Below are 27,159 nucleotides of genomic sequence, written 5' to 3'. Positions count from 1 at the left end.
ATAGATTCCACCCTAGTTAAAGTGCAAAGACCCCGCTGTCTACCTTTTTATTCAGTTTGGGGCCTTCAGTATACATCTGCAGCCTATCGCTCAGGTCCGGCGGCTCCTTCGACCAATAATCCCTATCCGGGATCAGAACCTCGTACTTCATATCGAAAAATACAGTCGGAGCGCAATAGTCCGGCGAAGGCGAATCCAGATTCTTAACGATAGCTGCATGGCCAACTACATAGTCTCTCCAGCCGGATAACTCTCGCAGCCGTAGAGCAGAAAAGGCCGCACATTGCTTGGCCATTAAATCTATTGACACATTAAAAAGAGTATCCAGCGCCTTCGAAGGGGTGGTGCGCAGAGCACCCCACGAAAACTAGAGCACTTCTTGGTAGCTTCTGGAATACTCGTAGGTTCGATTTAGTATCTAAGCTCGGCCACCAGACCAATGCCCCATATAGAAGGATTGGTCTAACTACAGTTGTGAAGAGCCACAGGGTAATATCTGGCGATAGTCCCCATCTTCGCGCAAGAGCTCCCTTACAGTTGTACAGTGCCACCGTTGCTTATCTCACACGCTCCTGAGCGTTTTCCCTCCAGTTCCAGTTCCTATCCAAAATTACTCCTAGGTATTTTACAGAGGCCTTTAACGTCAGGGTCATACCCACTAGCACCGTCAGCTAAAATGTCAGTCCAGTTTTGGCTGAATTTACCGATAGACGTTTATTCCTGGTCCAGTTCGCGACGACTCTCTAAAACTATCATGGAACGATCCAGAAACGAAACCGGGATGACCCTGGAATGTTACCGATATCATCCCGAAATGACCCGTAAATGACTCCGTAAGTACCCTGAAAGAATCCTCGAAATCATCCCGAATAACCCCCAAAATAACCCGAAGTAACCCACAAATAACTCTCAAATGATTCCGGGAAGAACACGAAAGAGTCCCAAAATCATCCCGAAATTAGTGCGTTGGTGGTTAACCGGACTCCAGTTGCCCAGGCATGTATATCCTAAACCGGCTGATGCATGAGAGAGCTGATTTTTGATAAACATCCGCTGCTTATGGTGACTGAACGGCATCATACGCCGTGAGTTCAACTGGTCGCACCGTCCAAGCAATTAGTTCATGATCAGCGCTCATAGCATTGCTGATAATGCATGAGCCATTCCTCCGTTTACAGGTTAATTGGCCTCGCACAAACCCCATCGCTATGTGATCATTCTGCAGCTTAACATGGAGCCAATTCAATTAGTTATGGCCGGATGTACTTGAGCTGAGACTGTCCATACTTGCTCGTTTCGAGACATTATTGAAAGCCCCGATAATATCCAGAATAATGCCTAGGTACCCGTGATGTTCAAGTTTTTTTTTTTTTTTGACTGTATTAAGATATAAGCTCAAATTATTTTTGTTTTAAAAAACGTCTAGATAATGCAATTTTGTTCAAGGTTTTTCTAGGGAAATTCTTTTTATAGCAATATTAGTCAGAAAATTATTTAACTCAGTAAAAACAGCGTTTATATAAAGCACCGAAAAAAAGAAATATTTTCACTAAAATGTACAGTATTTTTTTGCTTAATTATGACTCTTAAGCGTTATTATATTCAACGAATGTCGTTGTTACTGAATTTATATTATCATATGCGCTAAATTTACTTTGACTAAGCTGAAAAAAAAAATCCAAAGAGGTAAAACGAAAAAATTTAATTATGTGGAATAATTTTTCAAAATAATTCTGAATTCCCTTAATACTTTTCTTGTTAAAAATACAGTAATTTTCACCAAGCGGCGATTTTTTTTGATAGGTCGCTTTCTATTTTTGTATGTATTATGTGTTCCAAGCATGAGCCAAGTCGGACCACAAATACGATTTTTGTGAATATCTCGATCCTTGCGCCACCTAGCGGCTATTTTTTTCATAAGTCGCTTTTTATTCTTGAATGTATTATGTGTTCCAAATATGAGCCAAATCAGACCACAAATGCAAATTTTGCGAATATCTCGATCCATGCGCCACCTAGCGGCGATTTTTTTCACAGGTCGATTTCTATTCTTGCATGTATTATGTGTTCCAAATATGAGCCAAATCGAACCACAAATACGATTTTTATGAATACCTCGATTCATGCGCCACCTAGCGGCGTTTTTTTTCACAGGTCGATTTCTATTCTTGCATGTATTATGTGTTCCAAATATGAGCCAAATCGGACGACAAATACGATTTTTATGAATACCTCGATTCATGCGCCACCTAGCGGCGTTTTTTTCACAGGTCGATTTCTATTCTTGCATGTATTATGTGTTTCAAATATGAGCCGAATCGGACCACAAATACGATTTTTATGAATATCTCGATTCATGCGCCACCTAGCGGCGATTTTTTTTCACAGGTCGATTTCTATTCTTGCATGTATTATGTATTCCAAATATGAGCCAAATCGGACCACAAATACGGTTTTTGTGAATATCTCGATTCATGCGCCACCTAGCGGCGTTTTTTTCACAGGCCCATTTCTATTCTTGCATGTATTATGTGTTCCAAATATGAGTCAAATCGGACCACAAATAAGATTTTTGTGAATATCTCGATCCATGCGCCACCTAGCGGCGATTTTTTTTCACAGGTCGATTTCTATGCTTGCATGTATTATGTGTTCCAAATATGAGCCAAATCGGACCACAAATACGATTTTTGTGAATATCTCGATCCATGCGCCACCTAGCGGCGATTTTTTTCACAGGTCGATTTCTATTCTTGCATGTATTATGTGTTCCAAATATGAGCCAAATCGGACCACAAATACGATTTTTGTGAATATCTCGATCCATGCGCCACCTAGCGGCGATTTTTTTCACAGGTCGATTTCTATTCTTGCATGTATTATGTGTTCCAAATATGAGCCAAATGGGACCACAAATGCGAATTTTGCGAATATCTCGCTCCATGCGACACCTAGCGGCGATTTTTTTCACAGGTCGATTTCTATTCTTGCATGTATTATGTTCCAAATATGAGCCAAATCTGACCACAAATGCTAATTTTGCCAATATCTCGACCCTTGCGCCACCTAGCGGCGATTTTTTTTCTTATTATTGCATTGTCATCTGGTTCTGAACTATATTCCAAGTTTCAAGCTTGTAGCTTATCGGGAAGTTACTTAAATTTCAATTACAAAATTCGTTCACAACGGCCGGCCTGTCAACTCAAGCTAAATAAAACCGTTTAAAAACACGTGTCACACAATTGCGGCTAATGGACTTCTAAATTACTGAAGCTATTTTGAATTTGTTTTGCATCCCGTGTGTAGTTTGATCTAACTTGAAATATAGGATAGGTGACTGGGTGACTAGGGTCTCGAGATATAGGCCAAACCGTTGACCCTGGTACCCCTAGAGTGTGTTTATAGAATATGGATATCAAATGAAAGCTGTTGATGAGTGGTTTAGTAGAGGGTAATTTTCATACCCCTGAGTGACTAGGGTCTCGAGATATGGGCCAAAACGTGGACCCGGGTACCCCTAGAGTGCGTTTATAGAATATGGATATCAAATGACAGCTGTTGATGAATGCTTTAGTAGAGGGTAATTTTCATACCCCTGAGTGACTAGGGTCTCGAGATATAGGCCAAAAGGAATAGTCCTAATCCCAGTCCCAGTCCGTCTCTGGATAATATATTACACTGTACTAAAGCACTCATCAACAGCTTTCATTTAATATCCACATTCTATAATGGATGGAATGTATGGATATCAAATGAAAGCTGTTGATGAGTGCTTTAGTAGAGGGTAATTTTCATACCCCTGAGTGACTAGGGTCTCGAGATATAGGCCAAAACGTGGACCCGATAGCCCCTAGAGTGCGTTTATAGAATATGGATATCAAACGAAAGCTGTAGATGAGGGTATTTTAATACCCCTGGGTGGCAAGGGTCTCGAGATATAGGCCAAAACGTGGACCCGGGTACCCCTAGAGTGTGTTTATAGAATATGGATATCAAATGAAAGCTGTTGATGAGTGCTTTAGTAGAGGGTAATTTTCATACCCCTGGGTGACTCGGGTTTCGAGATATAGGCCAAAACGTGGACCCGGGTACCCCTAGAGTGTGTTTATAGAATATGGATATCAAATGAAAGCTGTTGAGGAGTGCTTTAGTAGAGGGTAATTTTCATACCCCTGGGTGACTGCGGTCTCCAGATATAGGCCAAAACGTGGACCCAGGTACCCGTAAAATATGTTTATAGAATGTGGATATCAAATGAAAGCTGTTGATGAGTGCTTTAGTACACTGTAATATATTATCCAGAGACGGACTGGGACTGGGATTAGGACTATTCCTTTTGGACGTTTAGTAATCTGCCGTCGTTAAAAAAATTTGATAGCTTCAGTCTATCTACATCTTCTATAATTATAATAATAAATTCAAATTCTGTGTGTGTGTCCCTATGGAAACGTATTTCCCACACTTCAATCATCACCAAATTTCGCCTATAGGTTCCTTCGATCAAGACGAAGGGTTTTCATATTTCAGAATAAAGAATTTTAAATTTAAGTTTTTTTTTGGCTATGCGAACGAGCAATCTTAGCTCTCAAATATGATCATGTTAACAAAATCAATGATCGCATCAAAACCAAATTCCTGGCGAAGTGGCGAAATATAAATCGATCGACAGATGAAGATCAAATTGTGAATTATCCAATTGAATTTCTAAACTCTTTAGAACCACCTGGAATGCCTGCGCATATATGAACTTTGAAAATTGGCTCACCAGTCATGCTTTTTCGGAATTTAGACCCACCAAAATTGTGCAATGGAACCAGACTTTGCGTTAAGAAATTAATGCCGAATGCAATCGAAGCAACAACCATCAGCGGTAAAAGCGAAGATGAAGATGTGCTCATTCCACGGATCCCAATGATTCCTACAGTTTTGCCTTTCAATTTTAAGCTCTTACAATTTCCTGTACAGTTTTCCTTGCTTTTGCAATTACAATCAACAAAGCACAAAGACAATCGCTTACTGCTGCAGGATTAAATTTAGAGAGTCCGTGGTTTTCCCATGGCCAGCTACATGTTGCTTGCTCTAGAGTTGGAACGCCAAAAAATTTGTTTATCTTTGCACCGAACGAAAAAACCAAAAATATTGTGTACCCACATGCATTCCAATAAGATACAATAATAAAATTTTCTAAACGAAAATTTCGCCAAATATGCGTACAAAATTCAATTCAATTTACAGAACAATCCCTCACTAGGGTAGGCACCTTGTCGTTGGTGTGAGGGCTTAGCCGAACTCCATAGCGCCCGACTATGAGGCGGAGTTGTTTAGGACTGAGATCTACGCCGTTTCGCCTCATAGGAGGTTGTCGTGATGTCGGTGACCAAAAACTGCCAACTCTCTAATCCAGGGTGTTATGCGGACCGTGCCTATTGGACGATTTGCAGCCCGGGGATAAATTCGGCTGTATTCGAACGGAACCTTCCCGATACCGGGCCACCTCGGGAAGTATTTATGGCCTTACCACAGTAAGGGGCGCTGCTGTGACGGACGGTTCTTTCCCCGTATATAATACTGGACCGCTGAGCCCCCCTTATCGGGCAAGTTATCGTACGGCCAAGATGAACGACTCATTACCTGATTGTAATAAGGACGATGTAAAGAGGAGGACTGAGTCGCAATCCAAGGACGACAAATACGAATTAAGCGATGCGTCGAACTCGGGGAGCGAGAGTAGTGCTGATTCAATGAACTCCGAGTAGGTCGAGGGCAGTTCAAAAGGTTTGCTGCGAGAAATCCTCGGTTCTGCAACCGGTACGAGGAGGAAGAAGCGTCGAATGGCAGAATGAAGAGGCAAAGTTCGGCAGAAGGCGACAAGCCTGCTTTCAAGAGGCAGAAAGGGCCCAGTCCTAGAGCCGTGAGGCAGGGCAGTCGCATAGACAAGACAAGTAGGCCCAAAGCTGTAAGACAGATGGGCTCCAATAGCGAGGTAGCAACTACCTCGAAAGCTGCGAGTCAGAGGGAAGTTCCAACTACGGAAGTAGGAGATAAGCCAAAGGGAGATAACGCTAAGACTCCGACTTTCTCGGAGGCGCTAAAGGGAGTTAACGCTAAGACTCCGGCTTTCTCGGAGGTGCCAAAGGGAGATAACACTAAGACTCCTGCTTTTCCCGAGAAGATGAGTGATGTGGCAAAGCAGTCACTGACTGTGGCCCTGGTTGATCGTAGCAGTCCTTTCGGACAAATGACTACTGAAAGGTGGAGATCTGTGGAAAGGGAGCTTATTAGCTTAATGCTTAAGATGATGCGGGAAAACCAAGTAAGCCCCTTCCAACCTTTGATTCGGGGGATGGTATAATGGTGTGAAGATGATAGCGTGCGACAACATTGCGAGCTTGCGGTGGCTGAAAGAAGTGGTTCCAAACCTCCAAAGGCAAGGCACGAACGCGCGGTTTGAGGTGGTGGATAAAGCGCAAATCCCCACGGTAGCATGTGTGATGAAGTCGGAGGATACACTGCGACTTCTGCAGAATCAGAGTCCGAACATACCGACACAGGATTGGAAGGTACTTACTGTATCTTGGCCTGCCGAGGATGGTCAGTTCTACATCTTCCAAATAAACAAGCAGGCGGAGGATATTTTGTACACGCAGCTTGGCAAAATGTCTTTGGCAGCTTGGCAAAATTTACGTGCGACTCAGGAAAAGAAGTCCCGAGGATAAAAACCCTAGCACGATGGAGTGCAAAAGACTAGTACAGGAGGAAGGGCGCAAAGGGCGGTTGGTCATAGGCGCAGATAAGAGCGAGAGAGGCGAATCTCTATTTTTTTACATCCTGCAAACCAATTTGCAGATAGCCAACAAGGGAAATGTCCCTACATTGGTCCAACATCCAGCAATGTTCTGGATATTACATTGAGCTCCGAGCATGATATATCAAGGTATGATTGGATGGTTCTTGATAGACCATATATTTCCCAGCGGGAGATGGTTTAGAAGAGCCAGCAGATATCACTCACACTTTGATCACGGAGCTAGTAGTGCCGGGCTTGGTGACCGATACCAAGATCGGGTGGGCAGTGAAGACGTTTTCTAAGTTTAAATCGCCGGGCCCAGATGGTATATTCCCGGCTACAAGTCTCAAGTAGGGCAGTCGTGGAATGGCTTAAAATAATATTCGATGGCTGCATAAGACTGAATCATGTACCGCACTCTTGGAGAACTGCTCGTGTAGCTTTTCTACCAAAGGCGGGCAAGATCGGTCAGGTGTATCCCAAAGACTATAGACCCATTAGCTTAACATCATCTCTGCTCAAAACCTTCAAAACCTTTGAGAGGCTGATAGATATGTGCATAAATTGCAACGTGGATGAAAAGCTGATCTCCACAACACAGCATGCGTACACCAAAGGCAAGTCGGTAGACACCGCATTGCATAGGATGGTAATAAGCATAGAGAAATCCCTGGAATGTAAGGAGTATGCTCTAGGAGTCTTCTTGGACATTGCCGGGGATTTCAATAATGTTGCAAAATGGGCGATTATGGATGATCTTAATTACATTAAAGTACATCCTGCCTTAATCAGATGGATCGACTGCATGTTAAATTGCAGAAAGATTACATCAAAATGGGGATTGTACGAGGCCACGAAATCAGTGGACAGGGGCATACCGCAGGGAGGGGTGCTATCACCTCTGCTGTGGACTCTGGTCATCAACCAACTGCTCAGGCAATTCGATGAAGGACCCGTAAAACTTACGGCTTACGCAGATGTCGTTGCAATTGTCATAAGTGGAAAGTGCCTTCCAACGATTAGTTCTTTGATGGATCGGGTGCTTCGGGATATTCATACCTGGGCATCTAATGTCGGGTTGAAAGTCAATGCGGAGAAGACGGATATGGTCTTGTTTACAAAGAGGTACAAGGTCCCAAACTGGACCGGGCCTAAGTTAGGAGGGGTGACCTTACAGGAGAAACCTTGCACAAAATATCTAAGAATCATCCTAGACAGTAAGCTGTCATGGAAGCTCAACGTGGAGGAGAGGGTCAAGAAGGCCTCAACGGCACTCTATGCATGTAAACTAATGCTGGGGTGTACGTGGGGACTATCGCCCTCTCTTTCTTATTGGGTTTTTACAGCGATTGTAAGCCCTATTCTATACTATGGAGTTCCTGTTTGGTGTAAAGCCACACAAAAAAGAACATACCTCAAAAAATTAGAGGGGATATGCAGACTATCGATGCTTAGCATTACAGGTGCCCTGAAAACAACCCCGGCGGCTGCACTGTATGCTGCACATTCCACCTGTAGACCTGGTAGCAAAGAACAAGGCATTAACGACCGCAACCAGGCTCGGTGCTTCGTGGCAGCTTGAGCGCCGACCATATGGCCATAGTAGTATAGCGACATCAATCACAAGACGAACAGACTACCTGATTCCCTATCTGCACTTCGAGGGAGATCTTAAGGCCACAATAGAGGTGGACGGTTGGCACAAGAGTGCGCAAATTGCGGACGAGGCGATACATGTGTACACCGACGGTTCCAAAGTAGTGGAAGGAGTAGGGTCTGCGGTATACTGCGCTGATCCGGAAATAAGCAGATCCTACAGGCTGCCGGATTACTGTAGCGTTTTCCAAGCGGAAATATTAGCCAAAAGTAACCAAAGTAATAGAAACCCTGGAAGAGATTAGCTTAAGCTGCAACCGTGTTAACTTTTATATTGACAGTCAAGAAGCAATTAAGGCAATAATCTCGCATAGCACAGCATCTAAATGCATGTTAGAGTGTAAGTAGTCTCTGGAGAGAATCGGTACAGGGAGAAGCATACATCTATATTGGGTCCCAGGGCATATGGGAATAGATGGGAATGAAAAAGGGGACGAACTAGCTAAAAAGGGCGCATCCCTTGAAGCTTGCCCCGTAGACGTCCCAATTAGATTGCGCGAGATTAAGCGAAGGCGAGAGGTGAACATAATCGACCAAGCGGGAAAGGCGTGGGTTCAAGCGCGGGGCTGTAAAGTGTCAAAAATTATGTGTAGGTCTTACAACCTTAGACTAACACAGTTGCTCCTATCATTAAAAAGAGATGACAGTAGACTCATGACGGGGATTCTAACTGGGCACTGCCTTCTGGCGTCACATGCCTTTAAATTAGGCTTGGTCAGTGATAGCAGATGTAGGAAGTGCGGGTTGGGGGGAGGAAACGATCGAGCACATTCTGTGCTCGTGCCCTGCACTTGCCAGGCTAAGACTTCAGCTATTAGGAGTGATACAGCTGTCAGATCTAGAAACAGCAAGTGGCTTAAGTCCTAGGAAGCTTCTAGTATTTGCCAAGAGGACGGAGTTATTTTATAACATAGGTCCTGGTTTTTGACAGGGTTTTTCAGTTTGGTCGTTAAAACAAACTTCTGGTAACACTACTGACTCAATCAGTCTATGTGAGGTCCTCATGGACCGGCCAGTTCAACCTAACCCAACCTACAGAACAATAAACTAAATTATCAATAAACAAAACAGAAAAAATAACGCAGCATTCATTCGATATCGGGCGTTACAACGTACGCCGAGTATAGCTAGTAACTGATAAAATTTGCACATCATTTTTGCTGAAGTTTTTTAATAACAGGTGTATGTATGGCTTCAATTTTTTTAAGTGTGTTTTATATGTTTATGTTTTGAAAATTTTTTTTTCGGAGAATTTTGAAAAATATTTTGAAATTTTTTGAAAATTAATTTCAGTTTCGAAATTTTTCGAAAATGTTAATTTTAAAATTAATAAAAATTATATCAAGAAGTATTTCCGAGCTCTAGGCCACACATATATATTAGTAATAAAAATGCAATGAATTATACCATATATGTTGTATTTATTTATTTTGTCGATATTTCGATTTCAATTAGAAATCATCTTCAGGGACTTGTGAATGTACCTTGATAAATATAAAAATATCAGCTGATAAAATTGGCAAGAAAATTTTCTTGGTGTTTTTCTACTCTCAGGTGTGTACGTATGGCTTTAACGATTTTCTTTTCAAAGGGTGTTTTACATTTTCTTCATATAAGAAATAAAGTTTTTCATTGCAAAAACTTTCTTAAAGATAGTTCAATATAAGTCTTACCTAAAAATTTTATAAAAAACGTCTAGAATTCTCCCTTTTTTTGGAAATTTTTCCGAAAGCAGGAATTTTCAAATTTTCAGAGATGATTTTCGGTACTAGTTTACATAGTTCTCCTAATTGTATTTTTTTTTTTTTTTTGTTTAATTTGTTTAATTAGAGAAATGATAAAATTATTAAATCATTTTTGTTGCCATTTTTCATTGAGTTGTATCACAAAAATTATGTAAACAAATATCGTAAACGCTTTCCTAAAAATTCGTAAGATCCAAAAGGATCTTCGAAAAACTCGAAAATTTAAAGTCAACTTCGAAACGAATTTCGAAAAAGTTTAAGAAAGTGGATCATTTCGATTTGAGTATCTCTCTCGGATTTTCCAATAATTTCGAAACGATTTGCAGCTCTTTTCAGGGCTGTTCAAACATTTTTATATTAAAGTGCTTTACGAAGGGTTCCAGCCAACGCAAATAGCGGAACTACTTTCATCTTCTTGACCGTGGAAAATTGTCTGGCATCGTCCATCAGACTATTCCAGGACTTAAAAAACATAGCAAAACTTTAAGCAGTAGGCGTAAATTGAAGCTAGTCAGCTGCAAGGAACCACATAGGCCTGAAACTGCGCAGTAATTATGCCATCCAGCCTTAGAGACTTGTTGAGAATGCACTATGCATTTTGGCTTTCCCCAAGAGTTCTCTTTGGCTTTTATAATCCATGTTTTAAAAATACCCAGCTCCACTTTGAACATGTTCAAGTCCATGGGTTTATTGAAAAGCCGCATACTGAAAACTCTGAGGTCACTGAGATTATCCGTTCCTCTAACAGTTTTTCACTACACTAGGAAAACGTAGTCATTTATTTGGCTTTTGATTAAATCCATCATAAAATTTGTTAGTATTTTAAAGCAAGTTAAAAGGGCTTTTTAGAAACGAATAATATCTCAAGAAGATTAGTGTTTAATTAATTAAAACTTCTTAGTTTATTTCAAAATAATATTTGCGTGTATCTATGTACCCCTGTATTATATTTACTTTAAACAATGGTCATATCAAATACATAAAGTTGTAACCAACATTTTACGGTTATTCAATAGCTCTCACCTCTTTCGATGGTCAAATTCTTTTGTGATTCGAAGCGCAAAAAGACAACTTACTACCATTTTTTTTGTTTTTTGTTTAGAAAACAAGTATAACCCCCCCTCCCCCACGAGCTAGGTGGATAGGATATGCCCGCATCAGGTATGCCTGTCGCAAGAGATGACTAAAATACCCAAATGACTCGAGGAGGTGTCTGGCGCAACCCATTCAAGAGGTTGCCAGCGCAATTTATGACTACCCAATTGTCAACCCCATCTATCCGTGGTGCATCATATTTCTTCTGCAGCCGAGGCCCTGGCTCAAAATCCTATGAAACTAGGGGGTTGGACAGGATGGCCTAGAAGGGTCAACGTGGTCATATTAAATCGTGCCCGAGTTGGTCCACACCATCAACATCGATAGCAATCCTCAAAACCTTCCGGGGGTGTCTTTATCGTTTGGCATGCCCTCTAAGAAGATTCAAAGGAAAAGCAAAGCCGGCAAGAAGGAGCAAGTCACTGAGGCTTGTTAGAAGAGGAATAAACGAAAGGTGCTGAGCGAATATGAAGATCTTTTGAGGGTCTAGAAGATTGAAATTCACAGGGCAAAGAGTACCTCATGGAAAAATTTCGGTGCGGACATCGAGTTCTCTATAAAGAGCGCGGTTAAGGAAAGCGCCATCTAGGGGAGATATAGTCCAGGGACTAATAATGCCGAACAATTAATGGTCACACAGTAACAGTAATGAAGAGTCCCTTGATGTGCAGAAGAGCCAGCAGACAGTGGTAAAATTTCCTTCACGGAGCGTTTAGTGCTGGGATTGGTGACTAGTATCAATATCGAATATCCGCTTAAAACTTTATGTTAGTATAAATCGCCAGGGCTTAGATGGCATATTCCCTGCTACAAATATCAGAAAGAGTAATCGTGAAATGCCCTAGAATTAAGGTCGACGGTTGCATAAAACTGAATCATGTACCTCACTCGTATAGTTTTCCTACCAAAGTCGGTAAAGATAAGTCATATGAACCCCAAAAACTACAGACCGATTATATTAACATCGTTTCTGCTCAAAACTTTTGATACCTTGATAGATGTGTATGTAAAGTTCACGGTGGGCACAGTACTGCATAGGGTGGTTATTACTAAAGCGAAAGCCTTGTAATATAAGGATTGCATTTTAGAAGTCCTCTTAGATACTGCGGGGGCTTTCAAGAATATCTCTAAGCGGACGATTATGGATAGTATTATTTTCATCGAATCATCTCCGGCCTTAGCTTTATGGATCGGATGGAGGAATATTGTTTCGAAATGTGATTGTATGAGGCAATTAAATCAGTTAACAGAGGCGAGGCGCAGGGCAGCGTACTATCACCTCTGAGGCGGACGTTGGCTACCAATCAACTGCTCTGATGGATCGCCGAAGGATTCGTCAAACTAACGACGTACGCAAATGACATTGCAGTTGTCATAATTGAAAATTTTCTTCATTGATGGATAAGGCGCAATTTATGTACATACTTGGACATTTTTTTTCGGGTTACCCGCCAACGCGGAGAAGACAGATCTGAATTTGTTTACCCAGAGGTATAAAGTTCTGAATTTACGTAACCTAGGAGGACTGGCCCTGCAGGAGAAAGCTTATACAATCTTGTGGCGAATAGTAGCATCACTATGCTGCAAGTGAATAATCGCAACAACAAATACAGTAAGCAGCCGTACTTATGTCCATGCACACACATAACTAGCAGCTCGAAGTGAAGAGATATCTCACATACACACATGTAGTAATCTGCTAAGAGGAGAAAGTTTTACTCACACATACACACGCATATAGCTAAATAACCACTTATGCGATAGAACTGTTTCATCTTCGTGAAAAGTCTAGACCATAGGAGAAAAATTCGAACGACGATACAGAGAGTATTAACGCAGCGCAATCTGAGGTATAACTAGACAATTTGATTTAATCACGCTATTAGTTGTGAAGTATAATTGGGAAGTACTACTCCAAAGTAGTCTAAATAAAGTCCATTTTGCAATACTGAATTTTGGAGTTATTTATTCGACAATTCAGCGATTCGAACGTTAGCAGAAGGTTTACAAGGAGTAGAATTTCCCAAAAATCGTTACAATATACCAAAGAAGCCTTCTAGGCATTACTTTGTCATGGAAGCTCAACGTGAAAAAAGGAATTAACCAGTTTGCCTGTCTCATCTACAACTGCTCCTTTGAATTGAGTAGGCAATTTAAAAGTAAAGTCCTCTCTGCACGAAGAAAAATAATGCTCACATATCGACCTGGCGTCAGGCTCGGAATTATGGATGGTTTGTAGAGAAGAAGAAATGGCTCTTATAGTGTCCGAGGGAAAATTTCTCCGGAGAAGGAGGCGTAATGTATCGGTGCCGGACGCCTTGACCTTGTGCTGCCAATTGGGACGGGGATAGCTGGTGACCCGAGAACTGTCAAAACAACTACAGCGCGAAGTGACGATGATGATACTTCATGTTAAATGGAATTGCTCTTATCCTTGCATTTCAAAATTGTACAGTCTTGATGACAAAAGAAAATACCCAATAGGCAAAACTCTCCTCTCGTGCGGGTGTGTAACAATACTGGTTCAATAGCCGCTGAGAGCACTTCAAAGTCTGCTTTTCATATTGAAAAAAAAACCATTTCTCATTTGATTTAGTTTTTTTACAAAACTTTTGATATTCAATATTTTGTCGATCAAGGCGTGGTAAGCCGAAACAAAGGCAGAACGTAGGGATGTTATTTTTTTTTTGTATCCTTTGTTTTTTTAGTTTCGACTTATTTTATTGTTGGTGTTTTAATACCGGTTTGAGCTTTCGCCCAATACAAAAGTTAACCAACATTTATTGCTTTTTTGCAACGCTTGCACTTCATATCGTTTCACCGCAATTATATTTATAGAATAAATTGGTATGTTCATATTAGGGTAGTCCAAAAATGTTCGAAACATTTATTTTTTAATTATTTGAGGTTTGACTCTAGCAAATTAGAAAATGCTATACAAATTTTTCTTAGAGTGGAGAAGAAATGAAAGTCTTAAAGTCAGTACGGCAATCTAACGCTAATTAAAGCTCCACGGAGTATTTCGGCAGAAGATATTCTTAATGTTGAGTTAATCGGATCACTAAAGGTGTAAAGTCCTCTCTCGGCGAACGAAAATCATATTCTACAAGTCACTTATCGTACCCGTCCTGCTATATGGGGCAGAAGCATGAACCATGACAACAGCAGATGAAGCGGCTTTGGGAGTGTTTGAGAGAAAAGTTCTTCGAAAGATTAAGGACCTCTACGCGTTGGCGATGGCGAGTACCGAAGAAGGTTTAATGATGAGCTGTACGAGCTATACGCAGACATCAACATAGTCCAGCGAATTAAAACGCAGCGGCTGCGCTGGCTTGGCCATGTTATGCGAATGAATGATGATGCTCCGGCCAAGAAAGTGTTTCTATCGGAACCCGCCTATGGAAGCGGAGGTAGAGGGCGGCGCCACTCCGTTGGAAGGACCAGGTGGAAAACGATTTAAACTCCCTTGGTGTGACCAATTGGCGCCGGTTGGCGGAGTGATGGAGCGACTGGCGCACCTTGTTGGACGTCCATAATCGTTTAGACGGTTAAGCGCCAATTAAGTAAGTAAGTAAAGGTGTTTTCCTAAGTATTCGTCTCTCAATCAAATTTAAAATCGCCGGCTTTCCATTATTAAGTTAATCACTGCGAAGCAACGATAAAATTACGTATAAGACAGGCATCGAAGCTTATACATTTGCGCGAATAAGTTCCGACCAAAATTTTTACGCCTCGTCTGCGAAAAAAGGTCGGCAGCTGAGCTGATTCCAACTCGTCGTCCTTCATACATGTACATAGCTGGGTGTATAGAGGATATCAAAGGCTCAGAATACTTCAGCCTAATTATAATTCCCCAAATATTTCCTCCTTTGAGGGAATTGAAGCATTCAGCCAAGCTACAGCAGCGGAAGCCAGATCACAGTTTCGAAGCCGTATTGCCTCCCACGCGAGTACGGATTCACCATTACCACTGTTACAGTGTACTTGTTGTACAAATGACCCCGACCAGCGTTAAACTCTGCACGGCTTTTATTACAGCATCTAAAGAGTCGCTTCCAACACCATATCATGAACCCAATGTGCCATGCTTGGTGAGACCCGCCAAGATCTTTTAATTTTTGTCGAAAGAGGTACAAGAAAACCGACACCTTTCTTGCACTGTCATTCCCATTAGGCCTCCATTGTAGATTGCTGCAAAGGAAAATGCCAAGGGACATAATCCTATCAGAAGTAGCAGCGGTACTGCTCTTATTGAAGCTGTCCAAATTCAGAGATCGTGAAGAGAATCACCTTCGTGTTACTAGGGCTGACAGCTAATGCGAATCATTCAGACGGGACTTCCAGGTTTTCCTATACTATCTCCGCTGCAGAATTTTTCAGAAATTTCTCTTGAACACTCTGAAGCTTATTTCACAGGAGCTTTCCATTGACAAGAATTTTCAGGTCATTAGCGTAGATCAACACTTCGTTGACCTCTCCCAGTAGGTTAAGGGAGTTAAAATATTCCCGCGGTAGGCATGCCAGTCGTTAGAGGCGTCTAAAGCCCACATACCTTCGACGTGCTCATATCACATCGTTTCCGAGTAGTCGAGCTAATCCCTTAATGATGCTAATTTTTAGTACTACCGGAAGAATATCCAGCACAAGGCCATGATTTTTGATATTACTCGCGACAAAAAAAAAATAAAAAAAATGAAAGGCGCGAAGAGATTTAAGGCCTAGCTTCTCTTCCAATTTGCGTCATGCTACTTTTAATTTTTCCTACAAATTGACGGGACGGGACCTACTTGTTTTATGCCGACTCCGAACGGCATCTGCAAGGCAGATGAGTTTTCACTGAGAGCTTTTCATGGCAGAAATACACTCGGAGTGCTTGCCAAACACAGCCGAGCGGCGACCCCGCTTAGACAAATTTTCTTCTAATTGAAAAAAGTTGTTTCTAAAATTTTTGATGTTGCTTTGCCCGGGGCGTGAACCCTGGGTCTTAGGTGTGGTAGGCGGAACACGCTACCATCACAAAACCTTTAAGGTTAAAAGAAGAAGAAGAAGACTTAGTTACCCCCTAGGTCCTAAAGTAAGTATTTCACAATCACGATCCAAAGCAGGATGGGAAAACTGCTTGCGGCATAGCCTTTATCACCTATCTCTGAGCCGTCGCTCCCCCACTCCGTTCTGATAATTCTATCGCTCGTCAGTATGCCGTTAAATTTTGCAAATGTCGATTCTACTTCCTGTGCTAACAGGATCCATTCAATTGCCTCTTTTGGGACATTGTTGATGCATCTTTTCATTTCGAGTGACTTCTCGTCATCAGTCCGACAACCAAATGAAGAGCTTTTGCGATAGAAATACCATTACAGAAAGCATCACAGAGACTTCGAAACCAACTCTCATGGACTATAAAAAACTTCAGCTCTAGGCCTGGGCCTTGCTGATTGGTCCAAATCTTTTGGCAGAGGCGTGAGCTCTTATCCCCATCATATTCAAAGACTAGAGAACATTGCTCAGCCGCAGGCAGATAGCGTAAGTTAGAACAACCAGCTGAAGAGAATATCAAATATCTTTAAAGGATAATTTGGCAAAATATGTTTACATGAATCTCAAGTCAGAATTCGTTGAGTTTATCTTTTGTAGCGACTCGCCCCTTGTTTTAAGTATCAAAAGATCAATCCGTTCTTCCGATTCCATTCTATTAAAATCCTATAGAATTTGTTTTGGTCAACCCTAAAGTTCAAACTTCAGCAAATTTCGTTAACAATAGCATAAAAAACTGCACCCAAATCAGCAGTCATCCACTCACTAAAGCCATAACGTAAATGGTTGCATACTGTTGAAGACATGATCCAATTTTCGGACTAAGTCCGCCCCCCTCCGTCTGGCAACACCCGGCCAGTGCGGCCAAGCGCAGGCAGTGCAGCTCAGCTGTGGCTTGCCAGCCACCACGGCTCTCACTCTCATTGTTTTCAGTTTATCATTAACTACCAGCCCGTTCGCTACGCATCGATCGTAATCGTGTGCCCAGTATTAACGCCCGCCCGCCGTCGCGCATCTATTGCATTTTTTTGACTTTGGTTTATAATTTAAATAAATGAAATCAATCATTAATTTGTAATTACATTTTTAAACAAGTGAATTAAAGGAATAATATACCTATTCATTTCAAAATTTAATCCGTGCTCTTTTTTATATGAATACAGTGCATTGATAGTGCGAATTTTTTATACATGGTCCTTTGGTGCTAAAAAGGCAACCAGCGGCAAAAACAAATTATTTCAAAGTTTATATATGTACATTTATACAATTAACATTAAACGAAATACGCGGCCGGTACGGACACAAAAAACAAAAAGTGATAAAAATAGTGTTTGAAAAAAAACTAGAAAATTGCTACATACAAAAAAACAACAAAATATTTTAAACAAAATCAACATTTTATCATCAAAAAAAAATTATTTGCGTTTGTGTCAAAATTTTGAACGGCAAAAGTATATAACATACATAAATACAATAAAAGGTTACATTAAGGTGTTACAAAAAGAGAAAAAATTTAAAATCCTAATTGAATAACATAAAAGTGAAGGAAGGAAGAAACATAAAAACGATATATATACAAGAGACAAAAAATAAAAGAAAAAAAGGAAAACAATTATTTAAAAATATTAATAAAGTTGAACAAAATATATACAAACACAGAGAGACAAAAACTTGTGTACCTAAAAACATAAAAGAAAGATAAAAATTGTTCGGTAAAATAAAAAACAAATACCTACTCATATACAGGAAAAAAATTAGGGTGAAGTTGAAAAAAGGGAAAAAGTTTTGGAGAAAAAATATAATTTTGAAAAAAAGAAAATTTTCGAAAAATCGCAAAAGAAAAGATATAAGGTGAAATCAAAAAAAAAAAAAAATCATAAAAATATATATAATAAATTTTGTGGCTAAAACACAAAAAACGGAAAATATAAGTAAAAACAGAAGAGAGGTTTGGTGGAAACAGAAAAAAAATTTTTTGTTTCAATATAAAGAAAAAATATACGTTAGAAAAAAATATAATTACTCGATAAAAGGGAATTGTTTGAAAAAACCAAGAAGAAAAATACAAATTTTCAAATAAAATAGAAGTTGAAAAACATAAGTGGAAAACACACATACATACATCAAAATAACATCACTATTACAACATAAACCAACTACACAACATAAAGGAGGTACAACTTTACAACACAAAATATCAACGAGAGGAACATTACAACAAAAGCTAAAGTACAACACAAAACCAACAAGTCACACACAGGTCACACAAAAATGTCTGAGTAAGTACTCTCGTTACCCAATATATTCCCATATATATTCCCTCCGTCTAACGTACGGACCCCAAATCTAAAATCCCAAAATTTATATACCCCTCCGATCTAAAGATCCGGACCCTGGGTATATAACCCAAATCAAAAAGCCTAAACGGCAAAATATTTCATTGGCTTCCCCACTGTTACCAACAGGTACAGTCCCATCAAAAAACCCATATAAATTTTTCAACAAGTAAATTTGCATTCCCGTACCAACGGAAAATCCACTGCCCGGTTCTATATACCCAATAAGTTCGTTGCGCTAAATATCTACATAATTATAAAAATATATACGTATATATGTAATATATGTATATACCCACTTAGCTCGGTAATATTACCCGAGCTACATATTTCTCCAGCGTGAAAAGCACCGCTGCCCAGTTTACCCTTATATACATATATTACATAATATATATTTTATAAAACACCCATAGTTTGTTGCTATGCCAAATTTTTGTCATTTTTTCAAAAGTTTATTTTACCGGTGCACCCAATATTAATCTTGCATACAAACCTACAATTATATGCACCCATAATACCCACACGCACTTGTATATCTTTTTGCATAAGCCAAAAACCCACCCTCAACAAAGTAATTGCATGAGCATACGTAACAACATAATAGAAGGAATCAACAAAGAAGATCATCGGTTACATATTTTGCATACATTTACTTTGTCAATACAGATCAAGTGCATTGGCACGGCAAACAAAAGGTTGTTGGTACACCACAGTTTGTCGGCAAATATATTTCACCCACTTATATATATACATACATACGTACTATATACCCATATTACTTGTGCTCAGACGCGCTGAGACAAGTACATATAACAAAAAGCCGGTACACATTAGGCCGGTCTCAAAAATTAAAAAATAAAATCCCAGTGAACACAAATATTATAATATTTATATTATTATATACTCACATTACTTGTACTCAGAAGCGCTGAGACAAGCCCGTATTAAAAACCAAGCGTACATTAGGCTGGTTTCAAAAAAGTTTTTTTGCACTTTTGACAAAATTTTTTTTCGATTTTCACAGCTTAATAAAAGCTCCCATTTCTTAATAAACCAAACTAATTTATAATGCCGAAATCGTCGGACGAAACCCAAAAATTGACCCCTGCAGATAAATGCCTGCAGAAATTCATATATGACGGTAACCAAGTAGAGGTTTACTGCTCAAGATGGTCACCCTCCCAAGCTACCGATTTATCAGAGTGTATGCTTAAGGTCAAATTAGAAGACCTTGATAAAATATGGGCAAAGGTGCTAGAGTCCCATCGAGAAGTAAGTTTCTCAGATAATTACACAGATGTTAGCGGCTCGGTTGAGCAAAAATTCGCTAAATGCTTGGAAACATACCAAACATGCAAATCAGGAATTTTAGAAGCCTTACAGCTGTTTAATACTGCTAGCACCAACCAACAACAAATACCCGCCCACCCAATAAACAATTCAGACGCAAACGGGTTTTATTTAAAAGTACCACCATGCGACACCGAAGTATTTCATGGTGGATACGAAGACTGGCCATCCTTTAGAGATATGTTCACGGCAGTCTATAAAAACCACCCTAAATTATCACCCGCTCAAAAATTATACCATCTACGCCTGAAAACAAAAGGACAAGCTGGGCTTATTGTAAAACAATACCCACTGAGCGATAATAATTTCGAGCTTGCCTGGGAAGCGCTCAGATCTAGGTACGAGAACAAAAGGATACTCGTCGACAACCAACTTAAGACGCTGTTCAACCTACCCACAATATTCGCAGAAAGCGGAGAACAAATACAGAAGATGCAGACAACAATCAACAACTGCATGTCAACCCTTAACACCCAAGGAATCCCGACAACGGACTGGGACCCAATCCTCGTTTACCTCTGCTCATCCAAGCTGCCCAGTGAAAGCCTTTCACTATGGGAACAATCCCTCAGCTCCCGAAAAGAACTCCCACTTTGGGATGATATGAATAAATTTTTGACCAGCAGATACGAGGTAGTAGAGAGAATCAGTACCTATCGACCAGGCAAGGCGAAACCCCAATTTTCGAGTTTTACGCCACGAACGGTGAATCAAAACTCGACCCAATCTAACAATAATAGAACCCATGCATATCACACGGAGTTCAATAAAACGGCTTCGTGTAGATTATGCAATCAATACCACGCAGTCAAATCTTGCGTTAGGTTTAGAAATTTATCGGTATCAGACCGAATCAAATTTGTGAGAGAAAATAGTTATTGCGAAAACTGTTTGTCTACGTCACACCCCAAGAACGAATGTAAAAGTAGTTTCACGTGCGTTTATTGCCAAAAGCGTCATCATTCGCTACTGCATTTGCAGCCCAAACCCCAACAATCACAACCAAACCCCAGAGCTCAAAATGCCCAAGCCGGCACCCCTAGGAGAACGGACAACGAGCGAGCCTCAACGTCAAAAGCCGCCGCAAGAGCCACCTCCTCCCAACAATCTCAAGACAAAAACCCGGTTTCTTCACTCTTCTCGAGTAATCATGGAACCACCCTATTACCCACAGCAATAGTATCAGTATACTTTGCTGGCGAATTTCATAAAATTCGTGCCCTAATAGACCAAGGTTCACAAAAAACTTTTGTATCATCCCGTATACAAAAGGTTCTTGGTCTACCCACAAAAGAGTCGCTCCACCAGATATCTGGAATGGGTGGAACGGTTGTGAAAAATGCCAATAAAGTCTGCCAGATAACATTCTGTTCAGCAGACTTAACCCAAATGATAGACGCACAAGCAATAATTTTGCCCAAACTAACGAAGTTCTTGCCCACAGTCAGAGTTTCAAGCATCGATCTCGAAGAACTGACCCATTTACCGTTAGCCGATCCGCAGTATTCGATACCATCAAAAATCGATGTGGTAATCGGCAGCGATATCACCCCGCAAATCCTCACCGAAGGGCTCCTACGAAATGTGAGTGGAACATTACTTGCCCAAAACACAATATTCGGATGGATATTAAGCGGCCCTGTAGCTGAAAAGGTATCAACCTTCAGCACTCATGTCACGGAATGCACCGATGACCCCATCAATCAACTTTTGAGACAATTTTGGGAACAGGAAGAAGTTCACCAAACCCAACAACGATCAGCAGAGGATGAATACTGCGAAGCACTCTACCGGACAACCACAATTCGTGAGGAAGATGGACGCTACAGAGTAAAACTACCTTTCAAATCGGAATTTCCAGCCAATCTGGCACTCGGTCATTCACGACCCGCAGCACAACAGCAGTATATCAGCATCGAACGAACCCTCGAAAGAAAACCCGAATTAAGAGACAAATATTTTGAAGTCCTTAATGAATATTTAACCATGGATCACATGGAACCCGCCTCCCAACAAGAGATAATTAGAGATGGTAAATATCTATCATTTTATCTACCCCATCATGCTGTCATAAAACCCGACAGCAAAACCACAAAAGTGCGAGTCGTCTTCAACGCATCAAAAATGTCGCATTCTGGCAACTCGTTGAACGACGTCCTTCATACAGGCCCCATTCTACAAAATTACTTAATGCTCGTCATACTTAAATGGCGACTTTATAAGTTTGTTTTTAACGGCGATATTGAGAAAATGTATCGCCAAATACGCATCCATGAAGAAGATAAAGATTTTCATCGAATCGTTTTTCGAAAACACCCAACTCTGCCGATAGAAGATTTTCGACTAAAAACAGTTACCTTTGGTGTAAATTGCGCGCCGTATTTGGCGATTCGAACCCTTCACCAACTCGCCCACGATTGTCAAGACGAATATCCGCTCGCTAAAAACATTTTATTGAATGAAACTTATGTTGACGATATTTTGTCCGGCGGTCATGATATACAGTCCACTTTGAACTCTATGACTCAAGTTATCGAAGCTTTAAAATCGGCAGGGTTCCCTTTGAGGAAGATGTCGGCAAATCACCCTGAAATTTTAAAACCCGTTCCCGACCCTGATTTGCTAGACGTCGACTTCCTTAAATTCCATGATTCGAGTTCCACAAAAACCCTTGGAATTCAGTGGAACGCGCTAACCGACACCTTCACCTACACGTATGATCCACCATCAGCAGAAAACACGACTACAAAAAGGCAGATTTTATCAGCAGTTGCAAAACTGTTTGACCCCGCAGGATGGCTTTCACCAATAATGATTCTTGCCAAAATGTTGCTGCAACAACTCTGGATGGAAGGAACGGATTGGGACGAAGACGTGAAGCCCGGAGCTCTCGAAAAATGGACCTCAATTTATGAAAATTTACCTCATATCAGAGACATTAAAATCCCTAGGTGGGTACAGTATTCCCCCGATAAACTAATCCAGCTGCATGGATTCTCAGATGCTTCAGAAAAAGCATTTTGTGCCTGTATATATTTACGAGTACAAACCCATGAAAATAAGTTTTCATCCCATTTGCTAGCTGCTAAAAGCAAAGTAGCACCCCTCCAAACCGTGAGTCTTCCACGGTTGGAACTCTGTGGAGCAGTTTTACTCTCCAAGTTAGTGAAACAGCTGCGAAGTGAGCTGAATCTACCCCAACACGAACTCATTCTCTGGTGCGATTCTGCCATCGTACTGGCCTGGTTAGAAAAACCACCCCATACCTGGAAAACGTATGTCGCCAACAGAACCTCTGAAATTCTTAAGAACGTCGACAACGCCACTTGGAGGCACGTTTCCAGTAAGGATAACCCAGCGGATTTGGGCACTCGAGGCTGCAAGCCTCAGGATTTAGTCCAATGTCCATTATGGTGGGAAGGACCTAATTGGCTTATCAATCCATCAACTTCGTGGCCAAAGGATATTTCTCACCACCCAACTCCCCCCGAACAACGACATGTGGAAGTATTCCACACCCTGCAGGAAGAAAATATAGATATAATCGACCGTTTTTCGTCATTTTCTCGAGCGCTTAGAGTCGTGGCCTATATGTTGCGGTTTATCAAGAAAGCAAGGAAACTGAAAGTTCCAGCCACGCTTAACCTCACCCACGCCGAAGTGAATGATGCCAAAATCAAAATCATCATTCAAACTCAACGGAATCATTACGGAGACACGATAGAGCTGCTTCAAACGTCAGGACCCTTACCCAAAAAGAATACCCTTCTGACATTAAACCCCATGCTAGATGACTCAGGAATCATGCGAGTTTCTGGAAGATTAGCATATGCCACCTATAGCTTTAATGAGCGGCACCCAATTATCATACCCGAAAACTCTCGATTTTGTTCTCTTCTGTTAGACTTCCTCCATTCGAACTTGCTGCACGCCGACAAACAGCTGATGATCCGAATGGTACAGCAACAGTACTACATTCCACGTTTGAAGCAAAAGGTCAAAAAGCTCGTCTTCCACTGCAAAACCTGCACCATCTATAAACAGCAGATGAAAACGCAGATAATGGCAGCCTTGCCACCCGAGAGGTCAACGTATTCCCTACCCTTTCATACAACAGGAGTCGACTTTGCTGGACCATTTATGGTAAAAACTTCTCCCCTTCGCCGAGCTTCGTATGTCAAAGCTTACGTTTGTGTGTTCGTCTGTTTTTCCACAAAGGCTGTTCATTTAGAAGTGTGCTCTGATCTCACCACGAATGCCTTCAACGCAGCCTTTGCCCGATTCACTGGTCGCCGTGGCCTACCCCATCAGATATTTTCTGACAACGGAAAGACGTTCGTCGGCGCACAACGCGTATTTCAAAGGGAATTCACCACATTTCTCAAGGAAGTCGCTACAGACGTCGCAGAAAAATATGCAACTCACGGATTCTCATGGAAATTCATCCCACCATACGCTCCACACATGGGTGGGCTATGGGAAGCGGCCGTGAAAAGTTTCAAGATACACTTTACGAAAGTAGCAGGAAACCAGAAGTTCTCCTTCGAAGAGCTTACTACCCTCTTAGTACGCATAGAGGCGGTCCTCAACTCCCGACCGCTCTCCCCTATGTCCGAAGATCCAATGGATCCCCTAGTCCTAACCCCAGGGCATTTCCTACGAGGCGCGCCACTCTTATCACTGCCGGAGCCAACTGCAGAGCATCTCACCCTGGTCAACAAATGGCAGAAACTAAAAACGCTTCACCACCAGTTCAGCACACGATGGAAGAACGAGTACCTCAAGGAGCTGCATAAGCGGTACAAATGGAAATGCCCTCAACGCAATATTCAAGTTGGAGATTTAGTCGTGGTAAAGGATGATTTACTACCCCCGAACGAATGGCGTTTGGGACGGGTAATCACTTTACACCCTGGATCGGATAACCATGTTCGAGTTGTGGAACTCAAAACACAAAACGGACTAATAACCCGAAATATTGCCAAACTGTGCGTGCTACCAACTGCCTAGCAGTTCCAACCCTACCTCTGGTACCCTCTGCTTCATGCCCCTAGCAATCTACATATAAGCTACTCTCCCCAACGTATTTTTCTAACCCATTTTTTGAGAAATACGTATTTTTTCTTTTCTTGTCTTTACAGGACCCGCAAATCTATGGGGACCCAGAAATGCCGGCTATGTGGGCAGCGACACGCGCTAAGGCAGTGCCGGGCGTTCCTCGCAATGAAGCCTGAGGAGCGCTACGAGTGCGCGAGGAACCACCGGTACTGCATCAACTGCCTGGCAGTGTCACACAGCACCGGGGCATGTGACTCCCCGTCCAGCTGCCGAAAATGCTCCCTCGGCCATCACACGCTCCTACACAGAGCTCGACGCACGCCCACCAACCAGCGTCGCACTGACAGCGGCCCACAGCGCGCAACAACAGCCCAACATCGCCAACGGGCAACTCAAAGCCGGTCGGCTAGACAGCGCGACGACAAACTTCGTAAATTAGTAGCCGAGGCACGAGCAGCCTTAGATAGGGTTGATGCCGCCCTGAACCCATCAACGCGTCGGGCGGGGGGGGGGGGAGCATGTTGAAGACATGATCCAATTTTCGGACTAAGTCCGCCCCCCTCCGTCTGGCAACACCCGGCCAGTGCGGCCAAGCGCAGGCAGTGCAGCTCAGCTGTGGCTTGCCAGCCACCACGGCTCTCACTCTCATTGTTTTCAGTTTATCATTAACTACCAGCCCGTTCGCTACGCATCGATCGTAATCGTGTGCCCAGTATTAACGCCCGCCCGCCGTCGCGCATCTATTGCATTTTTTTGACTTTGGTTTATAATTTAAATAAATGAAATCAATCATTAATTTGTAATTACATTTTTAAACAAGTGAATTAAAGGAATAATATACCTATTCATTTCAAATTTTAATCCGTGCTCTTTTTTATATGAATACAGTGCATTGATAGTGCGAATTTTTTATACACATACTTTTTGGCGTTCCAGAGAGAGAGCGAAGTCAGTTAAAACATTGTTACTGTCATTGTCATTTCTGTTGTACAGCAAAAGTTGCAAACTACAACAAGTATTACACACAACATTATGCTTATAGTCCAAAAACAGCAATGGGCATGTAAGAATTAAATACAATAGAAAGAATTGTTGGTTATAGATTCAATGAAAATCCACACAGAAATTCGCAGATGAAGAGGCGGCAACACGGAATGCGGCATGGACCAGCACTCAACAAACTATTCAGACCGACCCTTTTGTTTTACCATCATGATCCAATATGAATGCTGATAATAATGATAATAGAATAGTTGAGAACTACAAAATGCAACAACAACAAAAGCAAATAAATGCTACGAAAACACACACTTACAACAACAATTACAACATGCATAAAGAGAAAAGAGAAAGAAAAAATGAAAAGCTGAACAGCCATAAAATGAAATGAAAATATTTTTTCTGGTTTGTGTGTATTTTTTTTATTGCTGTTGTGTTTTTTTCTTTCAATTATTTCTTCGGTTTTATCTCTTTCTGTGGCATGCGTTGTCCTTTAAACACAATGATTGTGACAATTTGAAAGCGGTGCGCTGAAAGCGCAGATGGTTTGTGTTTGAATGGTGCCGATTTCAGCGAGGAAGCAAATGCATTGCCGCAGAACGGGATGAGATTTACTAAAATTTAACGCCCCTAGGCTTTTTGAACACGCATTCGCACGTCTGCTTGCGAAACTCATAGACTTTCAAATATAAACTTGTTAAGAAACAAAAGCAAGTAATAAAGATCAAGTTAGGCTGCAGTCGAACAAATATATACCCACTAGTGTCAGACGCATTTTCCAAACACTATTCAGTTAGCTTTTCCGGGAGCATAGTCTTAAAGTTAGAAAACGGACGCATTTTCGAGGGGCTTACTACGCCGTTTTAGGTAGAGATGTAATGAAGACGATTATTAGCAAAGTCGGAATGGAACCTATAAGTACATGGAATGTAGAATGTAGCATAAGGGTAACGAGGTTATTGGGGGCCAACCGGTATACCAAAAGTACTCGTCTACCTCACCGCACTAAACGTCAAGTTCGCGCGAGCTGAGCCCAGAAATCTTTTTTCCCTTTGGTAGCCATGACTTCATGGCACCAGGTCAAACGAACCCTCCTAAA

The 27,159-nt window shown here is 41.4% G+C and overlaps 1 protein-coding gene across 1 annotated transcript; it reads left to right on the top strand.

Moving 5' to 3' along the window:
• The first annotated feature begins 17,558 nt into the window (after positions 1 to 17,558).
• LOC137234021 (uncharacterized) lies at positions 17,559 to 25,783 on the top strand. Its single transcript, XM_067757668.1, has 2 exons — positions 17,559 to 18,168; positions 18,325 to 25,783. The coding sequence occupies exon 2, from the start codon at positions 19,722 to 19,724 to the stop codon at positions 25,011 to 25,013; it is 5,292 nt and encodes a 1,763-aa protein (XP_067613769.1). The 5' UTR covers positions 17,559 to 18,168; positions 18,325 to 19,721; the 3' UTR covers positions 25,014 to 25,783.
• Positions 25,784 to 27,159: the final 1,376 nt, after the last annotated feature.

This window comes from Eurosta solidaginis, chromosome 5, assembly GCF_040869045.1.
Source record: "Eurosta solidaginis isolate ZX-2024a chromosome 5, ASM4086904v1, whole genome shotgun sequence".
In the NCBI taxonomy this organism is placed as follows: domain Eukaryota; kingdom Metazoa; phylum Arthropoda; class Insecta; order Diptera; family Tephritidae; genus Eurosta; species Eurosta solidaginis.
The sequence above is the reverse complement of the archived record's forward strand: the minus strand, read 5'-3'. Positions and strand labels throughout refer to the sequence as shown.